Source organism: Dendropsophus ebraccatus, chromosome 1, assembly GCF_027789765.1.
Source record: "Dendropsophus ebraccatus isolate aDenEbr1 chromosome 1, aDenEbr1.pat, whole genome shotgun sequence".
In the NCBI taxonomy this organism is placed as follows: domain Eukaryota; kingdom Metazoa; phylum Chordata; class Amphibia; order Anura; family Hylidae; genus Dendropsophus; species Dendropsophus ebraccatus.
This window is the reverse complement of record NC_091454.1, coordinates 67528301-67543481: the sequence shown is the minus strand read 5'-3', so window position 1 is coordinate 67543481 and position 15181 is coordinate 67528301. Positions and strand designations below refer to the sequence as shown.

The following is a 15181-nucleotide window of genomic DNA, read 5'->3' as shown; positions in this document are numbered from 1 at the left end:
CTTTTTATAGGTAATCCACACTTGTACTTTTGTACAGACTATCATAACAGAAGAGGATTCAGAGGTCCTCTCCATGCACCTGCGCTCGGAGCGCTATACAGAGGTGGGCACTTCTCCACCTTCTCACATCCAAAAATATAACTTCCCCGCGCGGCTCTCCTTTATAGCGCTCACCCCGCGGACACGCCCACCACAGGATGGGTTCTAGTGTGGCTCCAGGCTCCGCCCCCGGGCGGTGTAGTGGGCGGGGCTAGCGGCAGTGCTCTGCTCTCCTCGGGGTTAGCGCTCCAGTGTACAGTAGTTTGGCTGCCACCGGAGCTCCAACCGGGACTGAGTGACCGGCTCCTCCCGGGGAACCTGCGCTCCTCTCCGGTCATGGCTTTCGCTAATTTCCGTCGTATCCTGCGCTTCTCCACCGATAGGAAGAGGCTGCGGGAATATGAACATGTCCGGAGAGACCTGGACCCCAGCACGGTGTGGGACATAGTCGGGGACCTGGGGGATGGAGCCTTCGGGAAAGTGTACAAGGTGAGCGGGCTGCTGGGCTGCATACACACCCGGGTAACACGTGGGGCCCGAGCTGTCACTGCCGCGTGTTGGGTGCAGGTGACACTGGGCTCTGTACACACCTGCCGGCAGTGTACGAGAGGCTGCGGTAACTTCGCTATAGTCTGGGGCCATGTGATCTCCTGAGCCATCCCTATGGGGGAGACAGCAGCCAGGTGTGTTACTAGAACTTCTGATAGTTTTCCCCTATGTGCCTGTGTAGTAACGCGCTGTATATGTGTGCGGTTCTGCTGCGGATTGTAAGATGCTGCTATAATACAGTATGCTCTGTAGACCAGTGCTCTCCAACCTGTGGCTCTTCAGCTGTCCGTGCTGGGAGTTGTAGTTGTGCCACCACTATTGTAGGAGTGTGGACATGTGGAGCCCCCAGTTATGTACATAGAGGGGGTGGTGGTCCCAGCTGGATCAGGATTAGAGGAGCTGTCACCTCCACAATCCTATGGTCGCTGCATCCTCCTGTAGCTGATGGTTGGCCGGAGCAGTGTATCACTATATTATACTGCCTCATCCTCCTGTAGCTGATGGTTGGCCGGAGCAGTGTATCACTATATGATTCTGCTTCATCCCCCTGTAGCTGATGGTTGGCGGAGCATTGTATCACCTATATTATACCGCTTCATCCTCCTGTAGCTGATGGTTGGCCGGAGCAGTGTATCACTATATTATACTGCCTCATCCTCCTGTAGCTGATGGTTAACCGGAGCATTGTATCACTATATGATTCTGCTTCATCCTCCTGTAGCTGATGGTTGGCGGAGCATTGTATCACTATATTATACTGCTTCATCCCCCTGTAGCTGATGGTTGGCCGGAGCCTTGTATCACTATATTATAGTGCTTCATCCTCCTGTAGCTGATGGTTGGCCGGAGCCTTGTATCACTATATTATAGTGCTTCATCCTCCTGTAGCTGATGGTTGGCCGGAGCCTTGTATCACTATATTATAGTGCTTCATCCTCCTGTAGCTGATGGTTGGCTGGAGCATTGTATCACTATATGATTCTGCTTCATCCTCCTGTAGCTGATGGTTGGCCGGAGCAATGTATCACTATATTATACCGCCTCATCCTCCTGTAGCTGATGGTTGGCGGAGCATTGTATCACTATATTATACTGCCTCATCCTCCTGTAGCTGATGGTTGGCGGAGCATTGTATTACTATATTATACTGCCTCATCCTCCTGTAGCTGATGGTTAACCGGAGCATTGTATCACTATATGATTCTGCTTCATCCTCCTGTAGCTGATGGTTGGCCGGAGCAATGTATCACTATATTATACCGCCTCATCCTCCTGTAGCTGATGGTTGGCGGAGCATTGTATCACTATATTATACTGCTTCATCCCCCTGTAGCTGATGGTTGGCGGAGCATTGTATCACTATATTATAGTGCTTCATCCTCCTGTAGCTGATGGTTGGCTGGAGCATTGTATCACTATATTATACTGCTTCATCCTCCTGTAGCTGATGGTTGGCTGGAGCATTGTATCACTATATTATACTGCTTCATCCTCCTGTAGCTGATGGTTGGCCGGAGCATTGTATCACTATATTATACCCCTTCATCCTCCTGTAGCTGATGGTTGGCCGGAGCAATGTATCACTATATTATACTGCTTCATCCCCCTGTAGCTGATGGTTGGCCAGAGACTTGTATCACTATATTATAGTGCTTCATCCTCCTGTAGCTGATGGTTGGCTGGAGCATTGTATCACTATATGATTCTGCGTCATTCCTCTGTAGCTGATGGTTGGCGGAGCATTGTATCACTATATTATACCGCTTCATCCTCCTGTAGCTGATGGTTGGCCGGAGCATTGTATCACTATATTATACTGCTTCATCCTCCTGTAGCTGATGGTTGGCTGGAGCAATGTATCACTATATGATTCTGGGTCATCCCTCTGTAGCTGATGGTTGGCTGGAGCATTGTATCACTATATGATTCTGGGTCATCCCTCTGTAGCTGATGGTTGGCCGGAGCATTGTATCACTATATTATACCGCCTCATCCTCCTGTAGCTGATGGTTGGACGGAGCCTTGTATCACTATATTATAGTGCTTCATCCTCCTGTAGCTGATGGTTGGCGGAGCATTGTATCACTATATGATTCTGGGTCATCCCTCTGTAGCTGATGGTTGGCCGGAGCATTGTATCACTATATTATACCGCCTCATCCTCCTGTAGCTGATGGTTGGCCGGAGCATTGTATCACTATATTATACCGCTTCATCCTCCTGTAGCTGATGGTTGGCCGGAGTCTTGTATCACTATGGGGGACATTTATTAAGTCCGACGTTTTTTGCTCCGGACGTAAAAATGTCCCCACAGCTCCGACACTACGGAGATTTATGTAGAGGCGCATTGCCTCTACATAAATCCTGTGCACAAGGAAACCTACGCCAGCTCAGAGCTGGCGTAGGTTTCCTTGTCATTTTTTGTTGCGAAAAATTATAAATGAAGTGGACCCACTGGCTAAGGTGGCGTAAAATGGCCAGATGCAAATATTTTATTCGCAAAACGTCCGTTTGCGAATAAATTAATTAGCATCTGGCTATTAAAAACACATTTTTTTGTCTCAAGGGACAGTGCGTTTCAGGGCACAGGGGACCCCTGGGAGACATGCTACATGTCTCACTGACATGGATGGTGCTGCTGCCGCGCTCTCTTCTTATATGTCCTAATCACAGCGACCTGCTGCGATCATTGAATTTTGACATGCCTGATGGTGGGATTTGGGGGGGGGGGGTTAATAAATTAGGCACTTGATCTAAGCATCATCACATTGGTAATGGTGCTTTAAATGGGCACTGTCCACTATTTTTTATGGTATGCTTTAATGCATATTACAGTGTAGTTTTCTGTTCTTTTTTTTTTTTTTTTTTTTACTTATGTAATGTCTTTATCGTAATGTCTTTATCGCCCCTTTGCTATCTGTTGTCGAGGGCCTCTAAACTAGAATGAGTTCTAGGCCAAACTGTCAGATAGCAGTGGGGTTTCCTAAGTCAATTGTCTGCCTGAATAGCAGCGTGTAGCCTTCTTTCCTCCCTCCCCATCTCATTTATTGTTTGCTTAGCTTGTCTAGAAAAATAAGGTTCACGTCATGTTGTGTTTGTATCTGTGGACTATATTACCGTCTGGAATAGTAAATGGTTAAATGGCGGTCTCACTGCTCCATGAAAAATACCATAGCATCTGTCTAACATAATACTTTTTTGGATTATCAAGGGGTTAGGGCCCTATATTAAACCAGGTGATAATCTGCCAAACTTTCATACACACTTTTCCATGCTCCCGGTGGTCTCCCTGCTTCTGCCCGGTCCCCGCAACCACCGGTGAACTTAAGAATCGATCTCTGATGGGACCGCAGCAGCCAGTGATTGGCTAAGCGGCTTGTCACTTCAGAGACTGTCTTTGAAGTACCAGCAGCGGCTGCAGAGAGGTATGTATAAAGTTTATTATTTTGTGTATATATGTGTGTGTGTATATATATATATATATATATATATATATATATATATATATATATATATATATATATATATATATATATATAATATGTAATGCAATTATGTATGAATATACCATATGGGTGACAGATACAACTGTCTTGACATTTACCATGTGATATACTTTTGCTTTTGTTATATCGAGTCTCTATGGGTATCGAATGCCTCTGGATGCCATCTGTCATGGCTTTTCCCAGCATATACAATAAAAGGGGGGCCTAAACCACAGTGTGAATGCGGCCAGAAGCAGTTGGCTCTGCTCCCTGTGTAGGGGTGGCTTCTATTCAGTTCAATAGGAGCTGAGGCTGCAGTACCCCAGTTGCCCTAACTGCTATACGGGGGACAGAGCCAACTTTACCCTGCTCCTTTCTCAATGTAGTGCAGGCACCGAGCAGCTGACTGGCGGGATAGGCTATCAATTATTATATCCTGGACAATCCTTTTAACATGATGTGAACAGGGCCCAATTTTCTCCTGATACTCATCTAAAGGGTGTTTGGGGAACCCCCAAAGGGCGTGGATTTCTCCAATAGAGCATATATAAGCAGACAAGTCCATCACTATATAACTAGATAAAATGACAAATGTGATGAAACCAAAGTTGGCCTTAGACTTAAAAAGTTTAATCACCATTAAGCATCATTCTGAGCCCCTGCAGCCCCGTGCCCCGCTGTGCCTCATCTCTCATCCTGCCGCTCGGTCCCGTGCAGGAGCGCTCACCCCAACGGGACTGGGTGACTGGGTGGGGGGATGAGCAGTCCTGCTCGGGATCGGGCAGCGGGGTACAGAGCCACAGGGGCTCATAGAGGGTGGGAGAGCATGGGCAGCTTCTTGGAAGGAAGTGCAACGGGGGTGAGCGGCAGATAAGGAGTGCTTACCCTCCTGCACGGGACCGGGTGGCATGGCCTGGAGGGAGACAGGCAGAGAGATGGGATGGAGGGAGGGGGGATATTGCCAGCATGGGAAGGGAGGGAGGGACGAATCTTCTACATAGATTCATATATTCTTAGTCTATACTTCTACATGCGCCCCCTGCTGGACCCTGCTGGAAAACATACACTTAAAACGTGACGACACGTTTTTTTTTAGATTGAGCCTGTCTGATCTACTAATTTAAAGGAAATAGCACTTTATGTGCATTTCCCATAAATGGTGTATATTAGTGATTTGTCTAACTTTCCATATGTAATAAAATATAAAAAAAAATATATTTTGCCCAGAGTACCCCTTTAAAAATGACAGCAAATTTGCTCCAAATTTGCTGTTTTTACAAGCAGGTGTAAGTGTTTGATGAGGACCTATGACTGCTATAAATAAATAAACCTATGCTGACTCCCCTGCTCATAAGGGAAAGCAGTGGTGACTTTCCCCTTGATCATCTAGGTCAGGGGTGTCAAACTCCCGAACCTCCAGCTGTTGCAGAACTAAAATTCACATCTTAGGGGTCAGACGTGATATATTTTAACTCCTTTGTTCTCCGAGTGATAAGCCGCCAGCCCTCCCCAAAGAGAACACAGAAATGTTCGGTCATGCTGAACATTCATTGTTGTGGGGATGACTGGAGATAACTAGTCTAAAGGATCATTTGGCCGACAGTTATTAAAGGTGTCTGCCCACCTGATCAGCAGGAGTACAAGCTGTCTGCATCCCATAAATGAGACACCAATTCGCCATACTTAAAATTGATGATCTAAGATGAAATGCCTGAAGAGCCCCTTTAAGTGCTACTAGGCATTTTTCTGGTTACATGGTCTCTGCACTTCCTTTGTGGTTGTGTGTAATATGTTGCAATCTTACATTCGCTTCTGGTTTCCCATAGGACTGTAATATATTAAGAAAATAATAATAAAAAACTGTGGTAGGTGGAAAAAACACTAGCAAAGTGGCATAGCATTAGCCCGATGAATTCCTTATACACCAGACTACATCAACCTGATTTATACCAGTATAGTACAATTTGCGTTAGATTTGGATCATTATTTAAAGCGAATGTACCACTATGTACTGCGGGTTTTTTTTCTTACATGAATAGACTGGCGCAGGGATGCTGTTGCCACTGTCCTTTTTTTTTTTTTTTTTTTTTACTGCGTCCCGGTTCTCGTGAGGGGGGCGATCTCCACTCCCCTCTGTGACACAGCTACATTGATTCTTATGGAGCCACGTCACAGAGAGTAGGGGGTTCCGTCACACTGGGGCAGGCGGGGCTGCCTCCAGTGTTTATGCCCATGCGCTCAAACCAGACTGCGGTTCAAAAAAGGACTGTGGCACCAGCATCCCCGCGCCGGCGCCAGTTTATTCATGTAAAAAAAGAAAAGCGATGTATGTACCTATTAGTACATTTACTTTAAAGAAACATATTGCTGGTTCTTTAGGTTCATATATTGGTGTTGTTTGTTATCTTGTTGGCACAACAAGTCGGCATATCCCAGGAACTAGGCTGCTAGTGTGCTGTACCTGGAGGTTAAGAGTTATCCAGTTAAGAGTGCAAAAATAAAATGCTGGCTGGTCTTACTCACTAAGCCCCCCTGAGTATTTTGAGACGTCTCCTGTCTTTCTAGCTGCTGCCATTCCTGAGTTACAAGTTTTTCTAAAAGCCAATTTATAACCAAGATAGGAAACTACATTTCCCATCATGCATCTCCCTGATTGGTCCATTTGTGTACTCTCCCCCTTAGCTTACTCGCCGGCCCACTACTAGTGCACAGTAAACAAAGGACTGTTTTTTTCACTGATTTTGCATCACATCACACCAATATTTATTCCATACTAGCTGATGATGTAATATAGATGACGCACGCATGGTGTAGCTATGTGCTGCATAACGGGCATCTGTTTACTAGGGGTGCGGGGTGTAGTGTAGGTTTAGATTTTTGCTTGCTGACTGTGAATGAAAACATTCTAGTTCCCTCCAGACTCGAACATCCATAACACTTACAATATAAAGAGCTGAGACACAAAGAAAGGTACATATGCCTGCATTCACTGTCAGCAAGCAGAGGTAGAACTATAACTTTTCATACTACAGAAACCTAGGCTCAGGGACACATGTAAGTCTATGGAAGAAGCACAGGTGCATGGAGATGATGCAAATAATGTCTCATGGGGGTTGGTTTACAAAGTCAATAGACAGCTAACCTGGCTCCCAGAGAGGAGATCACATTTCCTGTGAGTACAAAGTGGGGGGGGGGGAGGGAGGGAGCTGAGCGTGGTCAGAATCAACCTAGAGTAGAGTATTTTACTCATCCACAGCGGATAGGAAAGAAAAAACAGGAAAAGGGTGCAAGTTGTCTTTAGGATATTCTATAAATCCCCATCTGATCAGTGTAGTGTAATCATCTGGCAACCCCCCCAATAGATAGCTTTGCAGGGTTGCTGCACCCAGGTAAACACAGTGGCTCTGTTTATTGTGCAGTGGTGGGTTACTGCAGCTCCGTTTCCATACTCTTTTATGGGAGCTGAGATGTGCCTTCCAGCATTAGGAAATCTCCCATGGCGCTAACAGGCTCCTTTTCCAACTAAATTTACAGTAGTTTTCTGCCTTATGGTAATGTGATCCACAGTCTGAAGTCATGTGTGTCAAAGCACTCCAGCTACTGTGTTCAGGACTTTTTTTTTTTCCCTATATTTTTTATTTTGACTTAAGAAATTGATAAGCAGATCATTGCAGGACGTTTATACAGTACAATACATTTTGCCATCTACTAACGCCCTTCTGTGGTTTTGTTTATCAATTTCAAGCTAGTGGCACCCTGCACATTGGCTCCCATGCAGAGGGCGTTTCCTATAAGGAGAACATTACGTAAGGGTAGTGTCTACATTGTAACTATCTTGGGAATAACAAAAATACGAACCTGTTATTACACTTTGAGAAATGTCAGTATGATATATAATGATCCAGGGATAGAGATACCTGCAACTTGTATAGGTTGCTCCAAATCTCATATATTTACCTGTTACCATGCGAAAAATCTTATTAAAGTATTGTATGGCCTTATTACAGGAAGTGCTTAAAGTGCTTTTTCCCTGCACTTACTACTGCATCAAGGCTTCATTTCCTGGATAACATGGTGATGTCACGACCCGACTCCCAGAGCTGTGTGGGCTGTGGCTGATGGAGAGGATGATGGCAGAGGGATACTTAGTGTCCCTCCAGTGCCCTGTGTCCCTCAGTGTCCTCTGCCATCATTCTCCCCAGCAGCCACAGCCCGCACAGCTCTGGAAGTCGGGTCGTGACATCACTATTTTAACCAGGAAGTGAAGCCTTGATGCAGTAGTAAGTGCAGGGAAAAACACTTTATAAGCATTTCCCATAATAAGTGTATATTGGTGATTTGTATAACTTTTGAGGGGCAATACAATACTTTAATAAAAATTTTCGCTGGACTTCTCCATTAAAGCTATTGGGAACGTATTAAGGACAGAATACAAAAGAGTTGGACCACTTTTGGTAGGTACTAACCACTGCTTATTGGGAACACCCCACAGCATTTGCCGTTGGGTCCTGTTCACACTGAGCAAAATCTGTGGAATTTCAGTCCATTCAATGGAAACTTTAATCAAGCCAGTACACAAAAACGCAAATGAAGTTGGAAACATAGGAAGGTGTCGCATGGCCCAAATTGTAATGGTTAGACAACTGGGTCTAGGTACCTTAATAAGGGTCAGTTCACACTGAGAAAATCCAATTTTTCACAAGTTTGGGAGTGCTGTGGTCATTTTCCTGATTTATGTAGTTACATCTTTGGAACTAGGTGTGACTGCTGGCACCCTATATCCATATTATTTCTGGAGTGCAGCATGGTTTTCTCACTCAATGTGTGTGGAGGTGGAGCTTATAAATAAAATATGAAATGTTCTATATTAACACAGTCTAATCAGTTTATTAACTAGATGGCTTGTTGAAGGTAGTGTATACACTTTACACTATTCATAGTTATGACTTATGACTTATTACTAATTATCATGTATTATACATTAAAATAAGAAATCCAGTGTCCTAGAGGGAGTTCTTTTCATATTTATTGACTCGCATACAAAAAGTGGTCAGTGCAGTAAACCATATCCACATAGTGACTTTAAAAATATATTGGAGGAAGCAGGACTAGTGAGTAAGCATAAAGATTGCAGCATAGAAATGTTCTTTCTGTCCATGTCCTCCAGTGTCTTATTTACACATTTTACTTCTGCCTGCTCCCATGGTATTAATTAGAAGCCTTATATACTGGAGGTGAACCGCTCAGTCTTTGGTATTGTATCCCCAGAGGTTATAGTGTATATACTACCCCACTTAGATAACAGTTGTTACCATATATAAACGCACATATAATATACTGTCTATGTTACACATGAAAACGTCTAAGGCTTTCACATGACATTTTTTTAATGTAAATTCTGACCATCTGCACCATAGATCGCATTGGGCCGGATTTACTAATGTGTCTTCGCCAGAATTTTGGCTGAAAAAGTGTTGCACAGGACTTTTCTCCATATTTCCAATTATAAAAAAATGGGGCGTGGTCTATTTTGCACTAAAAATGGACTTGACATTGGCTAAAAATTACGTATATTATGTAATTATGCTTAATAAATAGATACATAATATAGAATTTTTCTTTCTGAAGCTTATTAGCATACTCTATAAAGGTGGACCTAAAGAGGTTGTCCAGAAAAAATTCACTTTTCCCTATCCACAGGATAGGGGAAAACAGAAGGTTGCGGGGCGTCCGACCTCTCTACCGCCTGCCGATTTCCATATCTGGCCCTGACGGCTCTGTTTTGAATAGAGCAGCAGGTCCGGCACACAACCTGCAGCTCTATTTATTCCTATGAAGCCGACAGAAAAGAGATGAGTACAAGTTCTTTCCGTTGCTCCACAGGAATGAATAGAGACACGGGTCTGGCGCTATTCATAACAGAGCCGGCAGGGCCCGATATGGAGATTGGCAAAGGGGTACAGAGGTGCTTGAACATCCGGGCAGCCCATAGCAGATAGCAGCGATCTGCTGCAGCCGCTTCTATTCCGCAAAGCGACGGCAGCAGATCGCTGCTATGTTAGTCGTTCATCTTTCAACATGTTGAAAGACAAACGACAGCAACGATTAGCCGACATGAACTATGAACGATTGTTGCCTTCTATTACACAAGTTTCGTGTAATAGGGCAATTACACCCTGACCGATCAAAACTTTTCACGTTGTCTCTGACATGTCAAGGTTTATTTCTTTATTTTTTTTAATGACCATACCCATTAAGGGGTCTTTATTACCGATTGTTACCATATGTAAAAGGCCCAGTGGGCTGCCTCTGAATGAGTAAACACTGCTGGTATCACAGTCCTAAAAATCATCTAATTTAGTTTGTCACACATCTCACTGTGTAAACAGGGGTGTGGAGCCAACAATGATGTAAGTGAGGGGTCACATGCATGATCCAGTTTGCAATCACATAATAATTGGGCCATGTTTTTATCAAGTGTCAATCTTTTAGATCAGTGCTCATGCCGGGCAGCCATCTGCCTGTCTTAAAGGAGCCTGTGAAACCCCCATGTTAAGTGGGCTTGGTTTAATGCAGCAATTTTCCATATGTTGTACAGTGGTACTTCATATTTTTCTGCTTGTGTCTGTATGGTTTAATTCAGTAAGTTTCTTGTTCTAAATTGCGATTACAATGTATTTCATTGCTGTTGTGGTTTACTCAGCGTTTTCCTCACATAGTTGTTGCAACCGAAAGGTCTTGAAACGAGTCGACTCAGAGCTACATCCTGTGCACACCCAAATGTAACTTCTTATCACGCGTCTGAGACCTTGCTGTTTGTGTTGATAAAACGAACATAAGTCTCAACTGATGCCCGTGGACCCCCATCCCCCCTCCTATCTGGCCGTGCAGCCCCTGATTTCCCAATGTTATAATGATGCAGTATTTAATCCATAGTAGAGCTCAGCAGCCTGGCTGCACTCCTAGAGGTTTTACTTCGCTCTCTTAGCAAAAAAATCATGTTGTGTGTGCATAGCTCTGTTTGCCCATTTAACTGTTTGCTTCCTGTTGGGTTAATATGTAAGCAAATAAAATGTGGTTGCTGATTCTTGGCGTGTGAAGGGAGTGTTGTCCTCATCCCTCGGTCATAGCCCTGCTCTTGGCATGTTTACATATATTGGTCACTTAAGCAGTGTTATCTGCAAATAGCCTTATATCTAGTGACTTGTGAAATTCCAAGGAAGAATCTTCTGTGTATGTAATATATGTAATGTTTGTTTTATATTTAACACGGGAGCCTATGCTATGGGTGATGGATATTACTGTGTCCCTACAAGGTGACATCCATCAGAGGTATAAAGTGGGTAATCCTCTTGGTGTATACACTTTATGGGCAAATGTAGTGGAACACCTACACATTCCACCTAGAAGAGGTTTTAGGACATCTTATTCTAAAGCCATAGAAGTTAATATGGAGTTATTCCTTGCCGCAAATAAAACAGCTGTCACTCTTCTGGGACCTTGGAGTGTGTCTGTGGGAATTTTTTCACATTCATCCAGAAGCGCATTTGTAAGGTTAGTCACTGATGTTAGATGAGGAAATCTCAGTTCTAGTTCATCGCAAAGGTGTTGAATAGGGTTGAGCTCCCAAGCATTCCTTCATGGACCTTGCTTTTTGTACAGTCCTGCTGGAACATAGAAGGCCAGAACTCAAACTGAACTGAACTCCTACAAAGTTGGTGTGTAAAAAATTTTTTCTAAATGTCTTGATATGCTGACACATTAAGATTTACATTCACTGGAACAAAGGGAACAGCCCTATAGCATATTCCCTCCTCCACCTTTACAGCTGGCACAATGCAGTCAGGCAGGTAATGTTCTCCACCAACTTCAGACTGCTCCATCAGCTGGACAGGTAGAGAAGCAGTCTATTAGCTTTGGATTACACCACTCCATGTATTTCTTGGCAATGTAAAGGTTGCATGAAGCTGCTTGGCCATTAAAACCAATATCATGAAGCTCATGGGGCCTAGGGTTTGCACAGATGAGGTTTGGTGTCAGTAGTGTGTTTGTGACTTCTATACACTATGCACCTTTGCACTCTGTGACCCCACTCTGTAACTTTTTATGGTCTCCACTTCACAGTTGGGTTGCTGTGGCACACTGCATTGGTTGGTGTTTGATGTTATACATGGGCCTCTATAGAACACCTAACTTTAATGATGAATAGGGATGTCACAATACTTCTAGGAGCACAACTGTACAGGGAAAAACTCACTCTCAGGAAAGGTTGAATATCCACCAACCAAATCATAGCAAAATATCCCCCATGCGATAAGAATGTCCATTTCATGGCAGTGATACAAAAAAAGTTACTCAAATTTCTGTATAAGAAGTCCATGTTGCTCCCCTCTGTTGACATAATGCAGCAGAGCTGCATGTCTGTATGAGAAGTCCATGGTGCTCCTGTCCGCTGACATGATGCAGCAGGGCTGCCTGTCTGTATAAGTCGTCTATGGTGCTCCTGTCCGCTGGCATGACGCAGCAGGGCTACGTGTTCCTGTGTATTTGTACGTTAACATTTGCAGTGTCTGCTCCAACCTCTGTGATCTCCTGAGGAGAGATGCTGTCCGCTGGGATCGCCCTGTGCTCTATGCTAAGTATAGCTGCTGTGGTGTTTCTAAACATCTTCTACAGAGGATTACAAGGGAATGTGCTAAATACCTCATCTAGATTTAGTGGCTTTTCCTCAATAATGCGTTTTTTACCTGTTTACACGAGTGGCAATAAAGCATTAGCTTGCTCTCCACCAGTGAATGAAGCTAAACAGTATGTCCTCTCTCTGTGCCTACCTTATCAACAGCTTGTCATGAGAAGTTGTGTGAAAGTGAGGAGCACTAAAAACCATCTGGAAGATACAGTATCACAGTTCTGGTGAACAGCCAGTTTCAGGGAGTTTCTGCTAGAGGTCCCTATACACCTTAGACTTGAGGTGCACTAGCTATTCTCAAAGTCTAGCGGCTGTCATATAGAGACAATAACATTCTAGTTTAAAAGGTTAAAATGTACTTCCTTCTAGATAGCGACTTCACATTGTGGTTGTGGTGTGTCCCTCCCTTCAGTGATAGTTCTTCCTTTTCTGTGGTGTTCTCCCTTATATTGAGGCCGAGGTGTGGCTCTGTTTTTTTTTTTTTTTAGTGTTAACACATATTGTAGAAAAGCAGACTGTTCTGTACTACGAGCAGCTATAGGTGCCTTCTCAATTACACTGAATTACAGAAGATTATATGATCCTTTATAAATGATGGCACAGACAGGCTTTTGGATTAGCCAAGCTACATATCAGGTCACATCACCTTAGCATAGCGCACAAAGCACCATAAAGGTACATTTTACACTGAATACACCAATGTTAAACTGGAAAAATGTGCAGTGGAATGCTCCAAAATTTTTGTTTGGTTTTTGGTCTGAAGTAAGCACAAAAAAAAGACAAGAATCCAGTCAGCTCCAGTCCAGGTTTTGACTATAGTAGAATTGGACAAGATAAATTATTTTCCCTCAGTATACTTCTGTACTTTGAGACATGCCACACTATTCGTGGCTGAATCAACTCCGTGTATGGGGTAGTCTAAGCATCTGGACACTTTTTGTAAACGAAGATAGGATTTTAAATTCACATTGCACATCTATTGGCATCTACTTATGGATGGAATGGATTTTGTTTCATTTATAATAAAGATTTTAATAAAATTATAAACACTTAAGATTTCTAATGTCATGGCCGTAATAGGAAAAAGTAAGCTTGGCAGCTTGGATAAAACACAGTTCTTATAGATAGTAGTCACTGGCAACTAGGTTTTGCATGCCACCCTGCATGCCAATATTCTACAGCCAGCTGGGCATTTCTTCAGGACAGGGTAAGAACATGGTAGCTTTCTTTATGACATGGGTGTCGGCTCCTTCGGCTTCTTTTTCCAGAAAAAAAAAAAAAAGATAAAAAAATAGACGCTGTCCACTGAGCAGGCATTTCCCAACATGGGGACCTGGGTACTGTCAGACTGGCAGTAGCATAGAACTGGTAAGGGATTTGTTTATCTTAATAACCCAGTCTTCACCTTTTAAAGATGAAGAATGAAGGCTATCGAATTAAGATAGTATTTGTGAGAGGAGCTTGCTGTGACTGCTCTGACAGCTAGGGAATGAAGGGTCAAAAGGGTTGATTTTTACTAGAGGAGAGGGGAGAGTACTTGTATGACTCCTTTGACTTGCTGTCACTATGGATATTATCTTTGTACTGGTTATTATAAAAATTAAAACAAAAATCTGGTCCAAAATGAGCACCTGTTTTTAGGAACCGCTTTACCTCATTTGTCAATATGAATAAGCTCTTTGTAAAGTCTGTATCTGGGGCTTGTGTAAGCTAGCATATCTTACTTTGTGCATTGTAGAATTTGGGACTTTCTGAAAGAAGGTTAAGGTAGGTCTTGATACTTATGATTCTGAACTTCTGCTTTAATAACTATGGAAACTTGTGTAACTGGTTACTTCCCAGTTGCTACATACTTTCAGTTTTGCATGTGAATTTAGCATCTCTTATCAGTGCCCTTTTTATGTATCTCTGGTTCAGCGAAAGGTAAGGGTCAGCTGTGGGCTTTTTAGACTTTTTTTATTGATTGCTTATTCCCAGAAAAGGTTATCGTTATCAATATCAAAATCTGTGAATGGAAGGTAATCTGTATTCCAGTATCCAGTACTACTACACAATGTATGGAGAATTCTGCTTCTGGCTTTGTTTGCTGTGTATTGTGGGCACTGTATGTCTGGTAAGCATTGTGCCACTGCATGTTGGCATCCTACCAATTAGTTATTTATGGCCTTCCTTGTCAATCAAAAAAAAAAAAAAATCCTGGAAAACAGTTTAGGGTGTTTCTAACACAGTGGTTTTAGGAAAACTAAACAATAGAGAATCTGCATGAACAATGAAAGTTGGGTTAGTAAATTGTGCAAAAAAGGAGACACAATTGGATGGCAGAGCTTGGTGGGCGAAGAGGTCTAAAACCTGCCAGGATGAATCTGATAGGTGATGTTGTCCCATAGTTTACAGGAAGTCAGCAACACAGTACAGACTA

At 43.3% G+C, this 15181-nt stretch overlaps 1 protein-coding gene across 1 annotated transcript in view; it reads left to right on the top strand.

Moving 5' to 3' along the window:
• The first annotated feature begins 286 nt into the window (after positions 1–286).
• STK10 (serine/threonine kinase 10) overlaps positions 287–15181 on the top strand; it is a 77364-nt gene continuing 62469 nt past the window's right edge. Inside the window, exon 1 of the mRNA XM_069972318.1 lies at positions 287–528. Coding sequence (XP_069828419.1) covers positions 376–528 — 153 coding nt within the window. The 5' untranslated portion in view covers positions 287–375. The remainder of the gene's footprint in view (positions 529–15181) is intronic.